At 39.1% G+C, this 21,724-nt stretch overlaps 1 protein-coding gene across 2 annotated transcripts in view; it reads left to right on the forward strand.

Moving 5' to 3' along the window:
• LOC137321425 (WD repeat-containing protein 7) overlaps nt 1–21,724 on the forward strand; it is a 644,210-nt gene that overhangs the window by 53,148 nt on the left and 569,338 nt on the right. For both annotated transcript variants that reach the window (XM_067983813.1, XM_067983820.1), the window contains exons 6-10: nt 523–697; nt 3,635–3,711; nt 7,925–8,044; nt 9,277–9,422; nt 16,725–16,827. In XM_067983813.1, the coding sequence (XP_067839914.1) occupies nt 523–697; nt 3,635–3,711; nt 7,925–8,044; nt 9,277–9,422; nt 16,725–16,827 (621 nt within the window). The remainder of the gene's footprint in view (nt 1–522; nt 698–3,634; nt 3,712–7,924; nt 8,045–9,276; nt 9,423–16,724; nt 16,828–21,724) is intronic.

Consider the following 21,724-nt stretch of genomic DNA (forward strand, 5'->3'; position numbering starts at 1 on the left):
AAAGGCAGATAAATGGAGTTGAGGTACAGATCAGCCATGATTGGATTGAATGGTAGAACAGATTCAAAGGGTTGAATGGCCCACTCCTGTGCCTACTCTGGAGGTAACTCTTGGCGTGGGAAGAGAAGCAGTTGCTGGAGATGCTGCAGCTAGGATCGGATAAATTAGAGTGGAACCAAATGAGGGCAGTTCCACTGAGCTGGACATTGGAGGAGAGGCATCGGAGGAAGAGAAAGGTAGCCTGGTCAACCATGTCAAAGGCTGCAGTGCACCACACACAGTCACAGAGGATGGTTAGGGCTGTGTCAGTGCTTCGGCAGGGGTGGAAACCTGATCAGAGAGATTTAAACTCTGAATTGTGGGAAAGATGGGCATGGATTTTGGAGAGGATGTGTTCAAGAACTTTGGAGAGGAAAAGGAAATCTTGATTGACGGAGGTGAAAACATTAGCAGAAGTTTAAAAAAAGGGAGATAGGAATATTGTTGTTAACTTTCTTGTTCTAATTATGTTTCAAAAAATAGTTTTATCAGTTCAACATTGGAACTCAACGAGAAGGAAGATTGCTGTGTTATGGACATTATCCAGAAATCCTTGTAGTTGATGCCACTAGCCTGGAGGTCCTTTATTCTTTGGTGTCCAAGATTTCTCCTGATTGGATTAGTTCAGTGAGCATTATACGTTCACTGAGAACACAAGGTGAGGAATGAGTTTTTAAAAGCTGTATTGTGATTTTTTTTTTCTTTGTAATTACAAATGATGATTGAGTTGTAATCACAATTTTTTAAAATCTGTTATGGAGTTACTTTTGAATTATCTCTATGAGCAATAGTCAACCATTTTTAAATTCCACACTGCAAAAATACAGGATTCTGCTCAACCCCCACCCCCCAAAAAAATTGTTAGCCCTTTAAGCTTTAGTTGCAAAATGATTGCAGAGATTGCAAAAAATTAGATTTCAAAGAATGTAACCTACTGTAGCATTTTGGGTTTTACTGGTATTGCCTGAGCCTGACTATCAATTTTGTGGTATTTCTTACATATTAAATGCTGCTTTTTTGACTTAACCAGCAGATACAGAACTAGGGTGATTTGAAGTTTTAATTAGCCACCAAAGAGAGACAGGCCAGCTATAAAGTTATTTATTGACATAAATTTCTGTAGCTTTTAAATAATTGGGGAGGGAAACCTCAGTTAGATAAACAGTCACATCATTGAGTAGTGTCTTGGACCATCCATAAAGATGGTCTCCTTTGTTTTCAGTCATGTTGATAGAATACCCATTGTTGGTTAATTAAATTAGAAAAAGCATTTGTCCATAAACAGACTTAAGACAGGATACAGAGAACTCTCTCTGTCAGGGAGATATCAGAGAAGATGTGTGAACATATGCTGCCTGCAACAGTGAAAGACGTGGTCAGTTAACTTGGATTTAGGTGACTTGAAAATAAGCTTTCACTTAGAACAATGACAGAGTTACATTCTTAAAGTATTTTATAGGGAAGGAGGAGTGCTAGGAAATTTTACAACCTCACTGTGAAAACTATATTCTGTTCATTCATAAGAACATAAGAAATCGGAGCAGGGGTAGGCTATGTGACCCCTCACACCTGCTCCGCCATTCAATAAGATCATGGCTGATCTCCTACCTCAACTCCACTTTCCCGCCCTATCCCCATATCCCTTGATTCTCTTAGTGTCCAAAAATCTATCGATCTCAGTCTTGAATATACTCAATGTCTGAGCATCCACAGTCCTCTGGGGTAGAGAATTCCAAAGATTCACAACCCTCCGAGTGAAGAAATTTTTCCTCATTTTGGTCCTAAATGGCCGACCCCTTATCTTGAGACTATGACCCCTAGTTCTAGACTCTCCAACCGGGGGAAACAGCCTCTCAGCATCTACTCTGTCAAGCCCTCTAAGAATTTTATACATTTCAATGAGATCATTCCTCATTCTTCTAAACTCCAGAGAATATAGGCCCATTCTACTCAATTTCTCCTCATAGGAAACCCTCTCATCCCAGGAATCAATCTAGTGAACCCTCGTTTCACCCCCTCTAAGGCAATTATGTCTTTCCTTAGGTAAGGAGACTAAAACTGCACAAAGTACTCCAGGTGCTGTCTCACCAGAGCCCTATATAATTGGAGCAAGACTTGCTTATTCTTATGTTCCAACCCCTTGCAATAAAGGCTGATGTACCATTTGCCTTCCTAATTACTTGCTTGTACCTGCATGTTAACTTTCTGTGATTCGTGCACAAGGACACACAAATCCCACTGTGATTCGTGTACAAGGACACCCAAAATCATGTGTTTGATGTAAAATAAACCAGTTTATTGGTTTACAGACATGCCTTGTTTTGCTAGATTGCTTTTCAGTCACTTTCCTTAAAGTTAGGAGAATGCACCTGGTGGCACGTGTAAGATTGTAGTAGATGGTATATGTAGTAAGGATTCTATATTATAATTCCCAGGTTTAACTAGATGTTAGACAGTAGATACACTTTGGATTGTAGGGGATGCAAAATATGCTTATGGGCTGAACTGATGATGCTGAAGATGAGATAATGTCCAGTGAAAAGGAAATGAAAATTTGTAACACGTAGGTGTTAAATACTGTTGCTGAGTAGGTGTATTCCTGGTTGTAGTTGCAAAATTGTACTTCAAAGTAGATAAGCTGTCCAAATTATTCAAGTTGTTAATTAGATATTATCTCTAACTTCACAAGATCTGATTCTGTCATGGTCATTTAAGTATTGTGAAATCATGGTGCTAATGAGGCAAATGTATAAAAGGAGACCCTCTTAGATACAGTCAGAATTCAGATTAAGAGTTATTTCATTGCTTCTCCAACCTGTGAAAAATCTTTTATAAATATTGCTGTGGGTGATAGTTCTGAGGGTTGAAATTACAACTGCCTTGTTGGCACCAACTTTCTGCTTGAGCTGCTGAATCGCCAGACTTGTCCCATATTACACTATTGCTGATTTGTGGCTAAATAGATAGTTACTGTCTTTGACTCTCTTGTGAGTATTCCTTCTGAGTTGGGTTGGCCTCTCCCTAGTCCAAAGATAGTTAGATTCCAGGGTTGGCCAAAAAATGCATCTTTTTTTTGTGGAACAAGTTCCATTGGCCACCACTATTCCACATTCACCCTGTTTATACTGGGCAGTGGAATTAGAGCACTGGCAGTAACAATGAAGCAATGTGCATGTATAAAATTCATGATGTGATTGCACTTTTGTGACATCATGATTCTGGTAAGGACCTTCTCCATTGTCAAGGGAAGGTCTAATAGACTAGCAATATGAAAATGTGGCCTGTATCAGGCTGCAAGCTTATCCGCCTGCAACCAGAACAACACAGCAGCTGGGAATGGATATCTAGTCGCTAGTGACACTTTGCACCAGGAAGTACAAAATCAGGCTGCTTTGGCGTGATGATATGTGCCTGTGGAAGCATGGACTCTGATCTGTATTGTATTACAGGACTGGATCCAGAGGCAGCACTGTAATAGAAATAGGGTGTAATGCAGATCATACCATCATGCATGACCTTTAGCTAAACTGTTCCCATTACTATTATGAAGATATTGCATTTGAATGATCGACATTTTGCTATTTTCTGTTCTCAGAAGACACAGTGGTAGCAGTTTCAGTAACTGGAATTTTGAAGGTGTGGATTATTACTGCTGAAATCAATCGAATGCAGGTATGATTTCAAGCATTTGGATAGGGTAGTTTTGTAAATCTGCATGGTTTACAAGTTCTGTGATCAGAAATTTCATGTTGAATCTATACCAGTGCAGACTTTGCATGTGTCACGAGAAACTGTAATGTTAATACAGCCCTAACCTCGAGATTAGAACTGGTTTCTGAATACCAAATAGACCAGACTGGTAACTATTTGGTTCCCAACCCTATCCTTATTTATAATTAATTATTGTTGAATTTTCAAGTGCACATGTTTTATTTGAGAACCAGTGATTGCTTTTGTTCAATACATTTATTGTACTTTGTATATCATTTTTTCCCTATGGTATTCTCACAATTGCGATATAACCCGGCAATGCTTATTGCTTAATGTGTTTGCATACATTTGAAAATCTGCTGCCATCACCCTTTCAGGCAGCGCATTCCAAATCACAACAACTTCCTGCATAAAAAAATTGTTCATCTCCCCTCCGGTCATGCGTCAGGTTAGGGCCCTATATGATCTGAGCTTAATATATTTCTTCAAGAATCAGAATGATACCAGGGATGAGGAACTTCAGTTATGTGGAGAGACTAGAGAAGCTAGGAATGTTCTCCTGAGAGCAGAGAAGGTTCTGGGGAGATTTAATAGAGGTGTTCCAAATTATAGGGAGAAACTGTTTCCACTGGCCAGTGGGTTGGTAACCAGAGGACACAGATATAAGCTAATTGGCAAAAGAACCGGAGGGGAGATGAACAATTTTTTTATGCAGGAAGTTGTTGTGATTTGGAATGTGCTGCCTGAAAGGGTGATGGCAGCAGATTCAATAGTAGCTTTCAAAAGGGAAATGGATATATACTTGAAAAGGAAAAATTTGCAGGCCTATTGGGAAAGAGCAACGGAGTGGGATTAATTGGGTAGCTCTTTCAAATAGCCGGCACAGGCACGATGAGTCAAATGGCCGCCTTCTGTACTGTAAGATTCTATGATTCTAATTTCTTTTTCTTAAATTATTTCCTTTATCTAGGAAAACATTTGTTTTAATTGGTGCCTAGTTACCAAATAAAACCCACCATTTCCATATTTTTCTAAGCTGGAGTAATCTGCACTCAGCTTTGGCTTCTAGGCAGTGGCTTGCTGATCCTCTGATTGCATTGCAGCCTCTATCATAGAGAGACAATAAGAGGTGCAATGAATACAGCTACTTCATAAAACTTCATCTGAGGTCCATGGTGGCATTCTTGAACTTTTTTCATCTAAGTTTGATTTCCAGTTTGTCCTGGTGTAAAGCATTCACATGAGATCAGTAGAGTAAGAAATTCTTTCTGCACACAAGCCATAGTAGGCTACCAGCCTGGAATGTCAATTGCCTGCCCTGTCCACAGATGTTGACTGACTTTAGCTTTTTCTGGTTTTGTTTAAGATTTACAGCACTTTCAGTAATTTGCTTTTTGTTGAATTCGTAGAGTATGTTAATTGTATAAGGATTTAGTTTACATGTGGTTCTGTACTCGTGGTATATGTTGATATGACCATAAAATCATGAATAAGGTTGACAAAAGGCCATGAAAAATTAAAAACATCTAAAAGCAGACCAAAAAAGTACATTTTAAAAATCAGATTTAAAGTTCATGTGAGATGATTAAATAATGCTCCCCATACCATATGTATAGTTTTAAGAAAGTGCCAGTAATTATAATAAGGGATAACAGCATTTAAGCTAATCAGGGACAATCAGAATGGATGTGTTAGGGGGAGATCATGCTTGATTAATTTAATCAAGTTCTTTGAGAAAATTATCAAGTGGATAGACAAAGGGATGGATGTAATATATTTGTCACAAGAGCCATGTTATTAAAGGTAAAGTGATAGAATGGGTAGAGGAATGGCTGTAGGATAGAAAGCAGAGAGTAGGAGTAAATGGTTGTTTCTAAGATTGGCAAGATATAGCTAGTAGCATGTGCCAGGGATCTGTGTTGGAACTCTCTTGTTCTCCATATACAATTAGATAAATAATTTGGATGTAGGCATAGGGGGAATATCATAAAAAATGATACCATCAAATTGTGGCAAACTGTGAATAAGAATGCAGCATATTATAGGATGATATAGACAAGTTAGGGGAGTAGGCAAATATGTGGCAAATGCAGATTAACAAAAATGGAGTCATACATTTTAAGAAAAACAACATTGAATAGAAATATACCATAAATTGTAAAATTCTCTATTCAGCAGAGGAAAGACACATCTAGAGGTGCAAATGCACAGATCTTTAAAAGTAGAATTGCAAGTGGGGTTCTAGATTTTATATATAGGAGCATTGAATGAAAGGCGTTGATGGTGAATTTATGCAAAATGTTGGTTAGGCCACAGTTGAAGTACTGAGTTTATTTTTGGATACCTCATTAGGATTTGCTAGGATGGTATCAAAGATGTGATGGTATAGTTCTGATGAGAGACTTGAAAAGCTAGGACTGTATTCACTGCAGTAGAGAAGATTAAGTAGAGATCCTGTAGCAGTGTTCAAAATTACTCGAGTTTGAGAGAGTAGATAGAGAAAAATTATTTCCAGTGGTTGGTTAATCAATAGGAAGAAGGCACAAATTTAGAATTAGTTTAGAAGCCTAAATGGAGAGGCTAACGAGGTCAGATGATTTTCTTTTCATACATAGGTTATTAGAATATGGAATGCATTGCCACAGGGGACAATTGAAGCCAACGTTTAAGACTAAGAAAGGAAAAACACTTTAAGAAGGAAATTATTGAACAGTATGGAGAAAAAGCAGGAAAATGTAACTGGAGTAGATAGCTCTGGTATGAAGCTAGCAGTGTCAGAGACTGCTATTGTACTTTTACATCCTCAGGATATTCCAAAGTGTGGCAGTCAAGGTCCCACCTACAGCAATAAGTTGAATGGCCAGTTAATCTTTTTTGGTAGTGTTGGTTGAGAAATAAATTTTGGCTAGAACTCTGGGAAAACTCTGGTCTTCCTCATATAGTGCGTGGGATCTTTTACACTGATCTGAACAAGCAGATGGGGCTTCATTTAGCATCTCATTCGAACAATGACACTTCTGACAATGCAGTACTCCCTCAGCCCTACACTGAATTATCAACCTAGATTATAGGCTAAAGTCCTGGAGCAGGGCTTGAACCCACAACCTTTGGACTTAGACAAGAGTGCTACAACACTGAACCAATCTGACAAAATTGGAGGACCGTAAGGTGTTGGAGAAGACATATAAGGCAGAGGAGGTTGCACAGGTCGGGTGGGAGAAGGGTTGGAGATATTTGAAGATGAGGATTTAAATTCAATGCACTCTTTATTGTAGATTAGTGAGGACAGAATGATGGTCAAGCAGAACTTAATGTAGAACAGGATACAGGCAGTAGAGTTTTGAACGAGTTGGAGTTTATAGAAGTAGGAGGATGGGAGGCCAGCAAGGAGAATATTGGAGAAATCGAGTCTGGGGTGATATAAGGGTTGCTAGCGGTTTTGGTGGTCATGTAAAGTAAAATCCTGCCCTACTAGTCAAATAATTCAGATAGTTGGAGGAATATTGGGGGCATGCCTTCCCATGATTCTCACAGACCAATCAACTAACTGGAAGAATAATGAAAGTACGAGTTTTGTGGTTCCCATAGACCGATCAGATTGCTAGAAAGCAACATGGACTGATCTAGCCAAACACTAGATCAGTCCATGACGTGATCTCAATGTTTTTATAAGGTGAATAGACAGATTTTCACCAATAACTTGTTTAATTGGTCTTGGAGCTAGCACATTTTAGACTCCAGTTATATACTTAAAAACACTTCAGCCGAGGCAAGATCAGTACTGGAAAGTTTGGTCTCCCATCAGTACCTGTCATAGCTGCTAATTCCCAATGGGTTCAGACTTCTTCAGAATATTGGCTTTGGTGCTCTTTTAAGGGTGTCATCTTGAGAGATCACATACTAGAATTAGGCACTGAATTAGTTTACCTTATATGCTTATTTTTTCCAGTTCAATTATTAAATGAGAGAGGTTTTGTGCATAGTCAGGTTATCTTTGATGTGTAAGAACACGAGTTTGGATGTCGGTCTTATTCTTGTTAGCTTGGATTATTGATCATTGTACCTCAGTTTTCTTTGATACATTTATAATTAATGTGCAGTGCACTACTTCCTCCAAAGCCATGTCAAAATTGTGACAAGTACAAAAATGCTTTATCTACTTTTATATTTATAGGATACTGAGCCAATATTTGAAGAGGAATCCAAACCCATTTACTGTCTGAACTGCCAAAGCATTTCATTTTGTACATATACACAGCGATCCCTGTTGGTGGTTTGCTCCAAATATTGGAGGGTAAGATTTTTATAGTATACCCATTTATGGTTTTGTGAAAGAATCAAAAGCTTTGAGATCAAACTTTTAAATGTAAAGATGAGTAAATCTTGTATATCCAAGTTTTTAAAAAAAATTGTGCAATAATCAGTTGCCACATTTTCTCCATCTAACTTCCCTTCTCTGTGCACATCTTGTTAATCTCTCTGAGACATCTCTGTACCTCACTATAGAAATGTAAGTTGTTTTAATTGGCAATATATTAGAATTTTACACCAATAAAACATTTTAATATTTGTAAATTATTTACATTCTGTGCTTTTAACTGGTTCACATGTGAAATTCTGGTTTGAGAATGAACTTTTTATAGTTATAATTTTTTTTTATCATGGTTAATTATTTGGGTCTTAAATGATTGGTGATTTTAGGACATTGCTAATGAATCCAGCATAATTATTGACAAATTTTACTTAATAGAAAATCATCCAGTAGTTTCACAGTGAAACAGTGTACAGTATTGCAGATTATTTTACAAACATGCATAGTTTATTCCTTCTCTGAAGAAAAATGGATGTCACCCTATTGAAATAGCTTTTCAGTTTCTTAGGGGCAAATAATACATATTCTAATATTATTGTAATTCAAGATAAATTTGCTTTTGTGTATGTATTGATTTTACTCTATCCTTGGTTAAAATCCTGAATTTTAAAAATGTTATTCATTGGATAAGCAAAGTTCTTAAATTTCTTTTAATGCAGTGATAGTAATAGTCAGGAAACTGACATGCCTTAACTAACAAAATATAGTGACGATTTCTCCACCTAGAAATAGTTGTAAAACAATTTATCCTTGTGTTTCACTAAGCTTGAAAGGTCACTTCCTGACACTGGTTTGGACATGCTTTGAACAAGAATTGACCATAAATTAAATTGAAGAAGCTAATTACATATTTTAGGTGTATCCAGTTAAATTTTTTGAGCATCCTGTGTTTGTGTTTTAGATTTGTTACATTTTTATTTAAACTCTAGAATAAATGATTTAATAAAACAAAATGAGGTGTCACAAAGACATTACTGTAATTCAGTTCCATTCAGACGTTTTTCACTTCGTAATTTTTGTCACAATTTCGGTCAAAATTAGTTGTCACAGGCATTTTTGAAAATCTTAATCCATCCAGACACACTGGAATTTGCTCTTAATGTGTGTTAATATTTTCTAAATACAGTACTAAATTTCTTTCCTTTCTCTACCAGGTATTTGATGCTGGAGATTTTTCTTTGTTATGCTCAGTACCCTGTGAGAGTGATCAGTCTTGGACTGGGGGTGAATTTGTAGATGCTGACAAGGTTGTCATTTGGACAGAAGATGGGAGGAGCTTCACTTACCGGCTACCTTCTAGGTATCTTGAATTTGAAAGTATTTTTTGCATGCTGATTAATAGTCAGCTAGAGATAAGTTTTTTGCTGTTTCACATCCTACACTTTCCAAATCTTGTAAAGATACCAGACTTTAACATGTATCCTCCTGATGCTTGTGCCTATAATTACCACCTGATTATCACCTGTGTTACACTGATGGTTAGAAATGTTAATATTCTAATTAGTGACATCTGTTAAACAGAGAGCTGGAGTCAGAGGGAGGGAAAGTCAGTGAGTATGATTCAAATTAGCTTCTGAGTATTAACTGTTATTGTAACAGAAAATACTAATATTCTAATTAGTGATTTTTGCATGAATTAGTGTGATGCGATAGAGACAAATTGTGTTTCATCATCTTAATTTGAGTTATTTTTTCAAAAAAAATAAATGAGATAAATTTTGAAAGCTCTAATTGCCTGCAGTATTTTGCTGTTAGTATGTACAATGTTTAGATTTTCTTTCCGTGTGTGTATCAGAGAGAGAGAGAGAGACACACACACACACACACACATATGTCCAGGAATCTATGCCAAAACACCAAATACAATGTTTGTAGCGATCTTTTCTTAGAAAAGATAGGCAAAGCGGAAAAGGAGGGGTGGGGTAGCCCTGATAATAAAGGATGAGGTAAAGGCAGTAATGAGAAAAGCTCTTAGCTCAGAAAACCAGGATGTAGAATCAGTATGGGTGGAGCTAAGAAATAACAAGGGGCAGAAAACACTGGTGGGAGTAGTTTATAGGCCCCCCTAACAGTAGTTATAGTGTTGGACAGAGTATAAATCAGGAAACTAGAGGAGCATGTAACAAGGGTAATGCAATAATCATGGAGGACTTTAATAGTCATCTGGACTGGGCAAACCATATTGGCAAAAGTAGTTTGGAGGACAAGTTCATGGAATGCACTAGAGACAGTTTTCTAGAACAATATGTCGAGGAACCAACTAGGGAATAGGTGATTTTAGATCTAGTATTATAATGAGATGGGGCTAATTAGTAATCTTACAGTTAAGGATCCTCAGGGGGAGAGTGATCATAATATGATAGAATTTCATATTGAGTTTGAGAGTGATGTAGTTAAGTCCGAAACTAGGATCTTAAATTTAAACAAAGCCAATTACGTAGGTATCAGGGGCGAGTTGGCTAAGGTAGATTGGGAAATTAGATTAAAAGATATGACTATAGTTAAGCAATGATGAATGTTTAAAGAAATAATTCATAATTCTCAACGAATATACATTCCTTTGAGGAATAAAAACTCCACGGGAAAAGTGATCCAACTGTGCTAACTAGTCAAGTTAAGGACAATATTAGATTAAAAGAAGAGGCTTACAATGTTGCCAAAAAGAGTAGTAAGCCTGAGGATTGGGAGGGTTTTAGAGATCAGCAAAGGATGATCAAGAAATTGATAAAGAGGGAGAAAATTGAATATGAGAGCAAACTAGCAAGAAATATAAAAACAGATTATCAGAGCTTCTGCAAGTATGTAAAAAGGAAGAGATTAGCAAAAGTAAACGTGGGTACCTCAGAGGCAGAAACAGGAGAAATTATAACTGGGAATACGGAAATGGCAGAGACGGTAAATATTTTCTATCTGTCTTCACAATAGAAGACACAAAAAACACACTGGAAATAGTGGGGAACCAAGGGCTGAATGAGAGTGAGGAACTTAAAATAATTAAGATTAGTAAAGAAAAAGTATTGGTGAAATTAATGGGACTAAAAGCTGACAAATCCTCTGGACCTGATGGCCTACATCCTAGAGTTTTAAAAGAAGTGGCTGTAGAGATAGTGGATGCATTGGTTTTGATCTTCTAGAATTCCCTAGATTCTAGAACAGTCCCAGCTGATTGGAAGGTAGCAAATGTAACCCCGCTATTCAAGAAAGAAGGGAGAGCGAAAACAGGGAACTACTGGCCAGTTAGCCTGACATCAGTAGTAGGGAAAATGCTAGAATCTATTATTAAGGACGTAGTAACATGGCATTTAGAAAATAATAATATGATTAGGCAGGGTCAACTCAGTTTTATGGAAGGGACATCGTGTTTGACAAATCTAGTTAAGAGTTTTTTGAGGGTATAACTAGCAGGGTAGCTAAGAGAAAACCAGTGGAAGTAGTATACTTGGATTTTCAAAAGGCGTTCGATAAGGTGCCACAAGAGGTTATTACAAAAGATTAGGGCTCATGGTATTGGGGGTAATATATTAGCGTGGATTGAGGATTGATTAATGGACAGAAAAAAAGAGTAGGAATAAACGGGACATTTTAGGGTTGGCAGGTTCTGACGATACAAAGCTAGGTGGGAAAGTCTGCAAAGGGACATAGACAGGTTAAGTGAGTGGGCGAGAAGGTGGCAGATGGAGTATAATGTGGGGAAATGTGAAATTGTCCACTTTGGTAGGAAGAATAGAAAAGCAGAATATTTCTTAAAAGGTGAGACACTAAGAAAAGTTGGTAGTCAGAGGGATTTGGGTTCTTTGTACTCGAATCATGGAAAGTTAGCGTGCAGTTACAGCAAGCAATTAGGAAGGCAAATAGTATGTTAGTCTTTGTTGCAAGGGGGTTGGAGTATAAGAGCAAGGAGGTCTTGCTCCAATTATATAGGGCCCTGGTGATACCACACCTGGAGTACTTTGTACAGTTTTGGTCTCCTTTCCTAAGGAAGAATATACTTACCTTAGAGGAGATGCAACGAAGGTTCACTAGATTGATTCCTGGGATGAGAGGGTTGTCCTATGGGGAGAGATTGAGTAGCATGGGCCTATATTAGAATCATAGAATCATAGAAGTTACAACATGGAAACAGGCCCTTCGGCCCAACATGTCCATGTCGCCCAGTTTATACCACTAAGCTAGTCCCAATTGCCTGCACTTGGCCCATATCCCTCTATACCCATATTCTTTGGAGTTTAGTACAATAAGAGGTGATCGCATTGAAACGTATAAAATTCTTATAGGGTTTGACAGAGTAGATGCTGAGAGGCTGTTTCCCCTGGCTGGAGGGTCTAGAACTAGGGGTCATAGTCTCAAGGTAAGGGGTCGGCCATTTAGGACCAAGATGAGGAAAAATTTCTTGACCCAGAGGGTTGTGAATTTTAGGAATTCTCTACCCCAGAGGGCTGTGGATGCTCAGTTGTTGAGTATATTCGCGACTGAGATCGATAAATTTTTGGACACTAAGCGAGTCAAGGGATATGGAATGGGAGGGTGGAGCTAAGGCAGATCAGCCATGATCTTATTGAATGGTGGAGCAGGCTTGAGGGGCCATATGGCCTAAATCTGCACCTATTTCTTATGTTCTTATCATGGAATCATAGAATGGTTAGAGCTCAGAAGGAGTTCATTCGGCCCATTGAGCCCATTCCGGCTCTTTGTAAGAGCAATCCAGTTTGTCCCATTCCCCCGCTCTTTCCCCATAGCCCTGCAATGTTTTCCCTTCAAGTACTTACCTAATTCCTTTTTGAAAGCTACGTTTGAATTTGCTTCCACCATGTTTTTAGGCAGCGCATTCCAGATCAAAACTACTCGCTGCGTAAAAAAGTTTTTCCTCTTGTAACCTTTGGTTCTTTTGCCAATCACCTTAAATCTGTGTCCTCTGGTTCTTGATCCATCTGCCAATGGGAACAGTTTCTCTTTATTTGCTTCATCTAAACCACTCATGATTTTGAATTCTTCTAACAAATTTCCTCTCAACCTTCTCTGCTCTGAGGAGAACAACCCCAGCTTCTCAAGTCTATCCATGTAACTGAATTCTCTCATCCCTGGAACCATTCTAGTAAATTCTTTCTGCACCCTCTCTAAGGCCTTCACATCCTTCCTGAAGTGCGGTGCCCAGAATTGGACACAATACTCCAGTTGGAGCCGAACCAGTGTTTTATAAAGGTTCATCATGACTTCCTTGCTTTTGTACTCTCTGCTTCTATTTATAAAGCCCAGGATCCCATATGCTTTTTTTAACAGCATTCTCAACTTGTCCTGTCACCTTCAAAGATTTGTGTGCATACACCGCCAGGTCTCTCTGTTCCTGTACCCCCTTTAAAATTGTACCATTTAGTTTATATTGCCTCTCCTCAATCCTCCTACCAAAATGTATCACTTCACACTTCTATGCGTTAAATTTCTTCTGCCATGTGTCTGCCCATTTCACCAGTCTGTCTATGACCTCCTGAAGTCTGTTACTATCCGCCACATTGTTTACTACATTTCCGAGTTTCATGTCATCTGCACTCTTCGAAATGATACCCAAGTCCAGGTCGTTAATATACGTCAAATAGAGCAGTGGTCCTCATTCTGACCCCTGGGGACCACTGTACACTTCCCTCCAGTCTGAAAAACAACCGTTCACCACTACTCTCTGTTTCCTGTCACTTAGCCAATTTCGTATCCATGCTACCACTGCCCCTTTTATTCCATGGGCTTCAATTTTGCTGACAGGCCTATTATGTGACACTTTATCAAATGCCTTTTGAAAGTCCATATACACAACATCAACCGCACTACCCTCATCAACCCCCTCTGTCACCCATCAACAAATTCAATCAAGTTAGTTAAACGCAATTTGCCTTTAACAAATCCGTGCTGGCTTTCCTTTATTAATCCATACTTGTCCAAGTGACTATTAATTTTGTGCTAGATTATCATTTCTAAAAGTTTCCCCATCACTGAGGTTAACTGGCCTGGCCTGTAGTTGCCAGCTTTATCCTTACACCCTTAGAAAGTCATAAACCAGTGCCTCCAGATATGGGTTCCTTCCACCCAGGCCCACGCCATGTCCCTTTCCTCACTGCTGACAGATATAAAAATCTCCCAGTAAACCAAAATTCACATTTCATACCAAGTTGTGCCAAAACTCAGGTTCGCCTGCCACAGTTTTGCGAAACCCCAGGTTCCCCCTTAATAATGATGCTGGATAAAAGGATTCCAATGCTGCCAAATTTGAGCAGGCCTACTGTAGTATTGTTAAACCACAGGACACAAGAAATAGGAGCAGGAGTAGGCCAAACAGCCCCTCGAGCCTGCTCTGCCATTCAATAAGATCATGGCTGATCTTCTACCTCAAATCCACTTTCCCGCCTTATCTCCATATCCTTTGATTCCCTTAGTGTCCAAAAATCTATCGATCCCAGCCTTGAATATACTCGACGACTGAGCATCCACAGGACCATTCACTGGTGCTACCAAAGCCCAGGACCATCTCCAGTAATATAAAAGCCCACTGCTGTCCTCATTGCTAGTGAAGCATCCTATTTCCCCATCCCAGTCTTGCCACATACCAAATATCTACTTCCGATTGGTGCATCTTGCATACCATTTTGCTGCATATTCTCAGCATTAAAAATGGTAATGGTTAAAAATTAAATAGATTATTAAAAATCAATCAATTCCAGTTTTCACAGAATAATAGATAGAGTTGTGGAAATGAATCCCCAAAGTACTGGTAAAATCCCAGAGTATTATTTAATAAAAATGGAATTTGACTTATTCAGCCACTGTAAATCAGTGACCGTGATGTTTGGTCCTATTGTTACAAAATTACGAATTCTCTGACTCACTAAGAGCAACCACAGGAGATTTGTTAGATGAATAGAATCTAACCAGATATTTTTCATCTATTTAAAGTTTTAAATAAGTTATTTCTAGATTATACAGATTATTACAATGAAGGATATCATCAATTTAGAATAGAATCATAGAAGTTTACAACATGGAAACAGGCCCTTCGGCCCAACATGTCCATGTCGCCCAGTTTATACCACTAAGCTAGTCCCAATTGCCTGCACTTGGCCCATATCCCTCTATACCCATCTTACCCATGTAACTGTCCAAATGCTTTTTAAAAAACAAAATTGTACCCGCCTCTACTACTGCCTCTGGCAGCTCGTTCCAGACACTCACCACCCTTTGAGTGAAAAAGTTGCCCCTCTGGACCCTTTTGTATCTCTCCCCTCTCACCTTAAATCTATGCCCCCTCGTTATAGACTCCCCTACCTTTGGGAAAAGATTTTGACTATCGACCTTATCTATGCCCCTCATTATTTTGTAGACTTCTATAAGATCACCCCTAAACCTCCTACTCTCCAGGGAAAAAAGTCTCAGTCTATCCAACCTCTCCCTATAAGTCAAACCATCAAGTCCCGGTAGCATCCTAGTAAATCTTTTCTGCACTCTTTCTAGTTTAATAATATCCTTTCCATAATAGGGTGACCAGAACTGTACACAGTATTCCAAGTGTGGCCTTACTAATGTCTTGTACAACGTGAACAAGACATCCCAACTCCTGTATTCAATGTTCTGACCAATGAAACCAAGCATGCTGAATGCCTTCTTCGCCACCCTATCCACCTGTGACTCCACTTTCAAGGAGCTATGAACCTGTACTCCTAGATCTCTTTGTTCTATAACTCTCCCATTAACGGAGTAGGTCCTGGCCCGATTCGATCTACCAAAATGCATCACCTCACATTTATCTAAATTAAACTCCATCTGCCATTCATCGGCCCACTGGCCCAATTTATCAAGATCCCATTGCAATCCCAGATAACCTCCTTCACTGTCCACAATGCCACCAATCTTGGTGTCATCTGCAAACTTACTAACCGTGCCTCCTAAATTCTCATCCAAATCATTAATATAAATAACAAATAACAGCGGACCCAGCACCGATCCCTGAGGCACACCGCTGGTCACAGGCCTCCAGTTTGAAAAACAACCCTCTACAACCACCCTCTGTCTTCTGTCGTCAATCCAATTTTGTATCCAATTGGCTACCTCACCTTGGATCCCGTGAGATTTAACCTTATGTAACAACCTACCATGCGGTACCTTGTCAAAGGCTTTGCTAAAGTCCATGTAGACCACGTCTACTGCACAGCCCTCATCTATCTTCTTGGTTACCCCTTCAAAAAACTCAATCAAATTCGTGAGACATGATTTTCCACTCACAAAACCATGCTAATTTGTTAGTATGCAGGTCTAATAGGCCTCTGCATTACCTGTTTCTTATAATGGTAACTGTTGAAAATGTTAGTAGCATTATGAGGGTTCTCTTTTTAAGCTAGTTACGTAATTCTTATTGTGGAAAATAGTACTGCACTTACTTAAATCTAAATCCAGTTACGTGCGTGTGGAAGTGTTAAATTTGTACATGTAAAGCATTTTCTTATCTCTTGGTCTTTGAAATTCCCATAAATGCTGCCCTGTTATTCACTATGTTGTGGAAAAGTTTATTGCGGTGAGAATTTGCAATATGTGGCCATGCAAAATATTTTTCCTTTTTTTTCAACAGCTGTTTACCAGCCAGTGAATCGTTCCGCAGTGAAGTTGGCAAAGCCATTGAGAACTCCATTCCTCCTTTACTGTATAACGTGTTGGACAGGAAGGATAAATCTGTAAGCAGTATTTTGTTCAACAAATAGATTTAAGTAGGCAACTTATTTATTTTGTTATGTAAAATATTTCCTTTCTTGATTTTTGGGCGCATTTATTAAGGTTGTTCATTCTAGAGAATTGAATACTTCCATTTTTGACATAACATCTGGTGCAGAATTGAGCTCCTTGTTATCTGCTCTTGACAGGACCCATTAACATTAAATTATTGCACCGTTGTCACATTTTCATTTCTCACTTTAAAACTTTCAGAACGGGTTTTGTGTTCTATGTTGCATTGTCGGAGGACTATTTTGAAATGGACCCGTATCCCTGCGATCTGGTTTAAGATTTATTCAGGACCTTGCAGATTAAAGAGTGAGGGGACTTTCATGCCATCAGCCTTGGCTAGATTTGAGTTCAGTTTCAAGCTCAGTCGGCTACCTCACTGACCCATCCTGTACCATTGCTGTATTGCATTAAATGAGTTCAATTTTACTCAAATGTGTTCTGGAATTTGCCAATGTAAATCTTTTAGATCTTGGAACTTTTTGCAGAATCATGTTTTGATTCATTCAAAATAATGCCTTTCAAAGACTGCACTCATCCAAGTATAAGCAGTCTTGGGCCCATAATTTGGACCAGTCAAATCTGCTTACTTAAACTGACTAGATTTTGCAACTTCAGTTTTCAAGCAATGAGTCACTTTGTATAAAAGTTGCCCATTTTATTTCTACTTCATTTGTACCTCCAGCCTTTTGATTGTGAAGTTGCCACTTTACACTAAATTTACCTCGAGGCTGAAAGATGCGAGGAACCTAGAACTGGGGAGAATTTGTAAAAGTAAATAATTCTTGAGCATGTATTCTTGACTATTGCTTGTATGGCTGTCACAGTTTTAGGGTTTTTACGGTAGGTATACTTTAGTGTTCAGCGTCACGGTTCACTTCCGTAAGCAGGTCTTGTGATCTGGAGCGCATCTTTTTTTGGCCAATATCTTGTTAAACGATAGCATGACCGAGGGTTCATAAAACAGAACTTACTCTATGTATTGACCACTGAAATATGACGTGTGCCATCACGTGAATTCTCCTCTCTTTATTTAAGATGGGCTGAATGTGTAGTCTACCGAGACAAGGCACAGACTTCAGAGCAGTAGCTGGTTTAATTGCATAAAATTTATGCATGAACAATATATAGTTTCTTCAGTCAGCAAAACATTTTCTGCACTTTTTGGGTTATGAAAACAATAAATATGCAGTTTGCTTTCTCTCTAAGCATGGGCTTATTGTCTCCAGCTTAACCCTTCAAAGCGAAACAGGTTCAGTTTCAAAATACAGGCAGTCTTTCCCTGCTGTGTATACAACTGGTCCACTTCTAAGCGGTAGCGCCGCATCAAAGCTCCTTCGATCGCAACTGTCATCACTGTGGTATATGATAATGAGTTTCCCAGCAAGTTGTGGCTTTGGATCAGGGTGAACAATGCTCTTACTTATAGGAACAGGAGTAAGCCATTCAGCCCCTCGAGCCATTCAACAGGATCATGGCTAATCTGTATACGAACTCCATTTACCTGCCTTGGCTCCGTATCCCTTGGTTATCAAAAATCTATCGATCTCAGATTTAAAATTATTTATTGAGCTAGCATCTACTGCTTTGTGTGGGAGAGAGTTCCACACTTCTACCACCCTTTGCGTGAAGAAATGTTTCCTAACTTCTCTCCTGAATGGCCTGGCTCTGATTTTAAGGTTATGTCCCCTTGTCCTAGACTCCCCCATCAGTGGAAAAAGTTTCTCTCTATCTACCAATTAATTCCTTTCAAAATCCTAAAGACCTCAATGAAATCACCCCTTAACCTTCTATATTCTACGGAATACAAGCCTAGTTAATGTAATCTCTGCTCATAATTTAACGCTTGGAGCCCTGGTAACATTCTGGTAATCACCTTAAGATGTAAATGATTTTGAAAGTGAGAATGTCATCATTTGTGCAGTAGCAGAACTTTTTAGAGATTGTAGCAGCGTAGAGGGAGCTTTGTCATTCATCTAACCAACAGGTGTCCAAATTACAGACCATGTTGTTGCAATGAAGCTGTTAAGTAGGATATGAATGCGTATTTAAAGAAGTTAAGTGTGCAACAATGCCTGATGGGGCTTTGGGGAGAACAGAGGGGGAGATGGGGAAATAAACATCACTAGCTTTATGCTTTTAATGCTGCTCAAAATGTTGAGTCAACTTGGAAGAGAGGAAAATAAGCGGGAGCATGATTAGTACAAAGGAAATTAGAATTTTGCTGGGGGTCGATGAGAAGGGAAAAAATAAAATAAAAATATGTCCTCAAATTTACAGCACAGAAAAAACTTGCATTATAGATTGATTATACTTTTGAAGTACTTAATAGAGCAGGGAGGTTATGCTGGAACTGTATAAAACACTGGTTAGGCCACAGCTTGAGTACTGTGTACAGTTCTGGTCACCACATTACAGGAAGGATGTAATTGCACTAGAGAGGGTACAGAGGAGATTTATGAGGATGTTGCCTGGACTGGAGAATTTTAGCTATGAGGAAAGATTGGATAAGCTGCGGTTGTTCTCTTTGGAACACAGGAGGCTGAGGGGTGATTTAATTGAGGAATACAAAATTATGAGGGGCCTAGATAGAGTGGATAGGAAGGACCTATTTCCCTTAGCAGAGAGGTCAATAACCAGGGGGCATAGATTTAAATTGATTGGTAGAAGGATTAGAGGGGTGGTGGGTATCTGGAACTCACTGCCTGAAAGGGTGGTAGAGGCAGAAACCCTCAACTCATTTTAAAAAGTACCTGGATGTGCACCCAAAGTGCCGTGACCTACAGGGCTACGGACCAAGTGCTGGAAAGTGGGATTAGGTTGGGTGGCTCATTTTCAGCTGGTGTGGACACGATGGGCCGAATGGCCTCCTTCTGTGCTGTAAATTTTCTATGATTCTATGAAACGTAGTCACTGTTGTAAAGTAGGAAATGCGGCAGCCAATTTGTGCACAACAATGTCCCACAAACAGCAATGAAATAAATGATCAGATCATCTGTTTTAGGTGGTGGTTGAGGGACAACTGTTGGCCAGGAAATTGGGAGAACTCCCCTGCACTATTTTGAATAGTACCATGGGACCTTTTATGTCCCCCTGAGAGGGGAGTCGGAGCCTCGGTTTAACATCTCATCTGAAAGACGGCACCTCTGACAATTCAGCATTTCCGTATTGCATTGAAATGTCAGCCTAGATTATGTGCTCAAGCCTCTGGAGTGTGTCTTAAATCCACGATCTTCTGACTCCGAGGTGAGGGTGCTACCACTGAAACACGGCTGACAGCTAAAGAGGCCTTTTGCCCATTTCACCTGTGCTCTTCAACTGGACTTATCTACTCTAATCCCATTTCCCTGCTCTTTCCTTTATCTTTTTATTTTCTTTCTTCTCCCTTACTTATCCAGTTCCGTTTTTAATTCCGTGACTTGTTGAACCTGAGTCTGCATGAGAGCAACAACTCCTCTGCTTTTTAAATTCAACCTTGAAATATCAATTTCTCCTGTTTTAAAGTGAAATAAATTGCTGCTTTGCGTACTTTTTGTTTTGGATGAGTGAAGGCATTTGCCATTATTTGCATTGAGGCCTGATCAACTGATAGAGGACATCTCAAAAGCCATAAGAGGGTGACCTCCCTTATTATCACAACCTTGTATAGTATAGCCAGAAACTTTTGCTCCTGTTGCTCCGGTATTGCTGTACCAGGATGCAAAAGCACTCGGACTGGAGTCAACCCTTGCTCTGTGTGCGTGTATGTACAGTTTGTGCTGTTGCAACATTTAAAGAAATTCTATTATCAATTATAGTATGGATAGCCTGCAAGGCTTTGTTAAAAGTAACTAAGCAGCCCACCAAGATAAAAGTTTAGAAATATCTGATATGACATCCTTTAGTAGCTGTCCATGAGAGTACTTGGTCCTGACACAGAAAGTAGAAAATATTCCATTTATCTACTTTTGATATAGTCCTTCTCATTATTTTAATGTAGTAAGTCCTTCTTATACATCATTTCCAACCTATTTCTGTTAGGGATGTTTTTGATACGTTATACTTTAGGGAAATAACTAGTTCATTAGCTGTGTAATTACAGCCAATGCTGCATGCTGCCTGCGTTAGAAAGAGCTGACTTGTATATGCTTGGAGCTTTTATTTAGTATCATAGTAGGTAAAGCAAAGCAGCAGGCCATTCAGCCCATCGTGTCTGTGCTAGCTCTTTGAAAGAGCTATCCAATTAGTTCCATTCCCCTGCTCTTTCTCCATAGCCCTGTACATTTTTTTCCCTTCAAGTATTTATCCAATTCCCTTTTGAAAGATACTATTGAATCTGCTTCCACCACCCTTTCAAGCAGTGCATTCCGGATCATTACAACTCACGGCGTTAAAAAAATGTTTCCTGGTGTCGCCTTTGGCTCTTTTGCAGATCACCTTAAATCTGTGTCCTCTGATTACTGACCCTTCTGCCGCTGGAAACAGTTTCTCCTTAATTACTCTATCAAAACCCTTCATGATTTTGAACACCTCCATGAAATCTCCCTTTAACCATATCTGTTCTAAGGAGAACAACCGCAGCTTCTCCAATCTCTCCACATAACTGAAGTCCCTCATCCCTGGTACCATTCCAGTAAATCCCTTCTGCACCCACTCTAAGGCCTTGACATCCTTCCTAAAGTGTGGTGCCCAGAATTGAACAAAAAAATCCAGCTGAGGCCTAACCTGTATTTTATAAAGGTTTAACATAACTTTCTTGCTTTCGTACTCTATGCCCCTATTAATAAATCCAAGGATCCCAAATGTTTTTTTTTAACAGCCTTCTCAACTTGACCTGCCACCTTCAAAGATTTGTGTATGTGCACCCCCAGG

This window comes from Heptranchias perlo, chromosome 1, assembly GCF_035084215.1.
Source record: "Heptranchias perlo isolate sHepPer1 chromosome 1, sHepPer1.hap1, whole genome shotgun sequence".
NCBI classification, from domain to species: Eukaryota; Metazoa; Chordata; class Chondrichthyes; order Hexanchiformes; family Hexanchidae; genus Heptranchias; species Heptranchias perlo.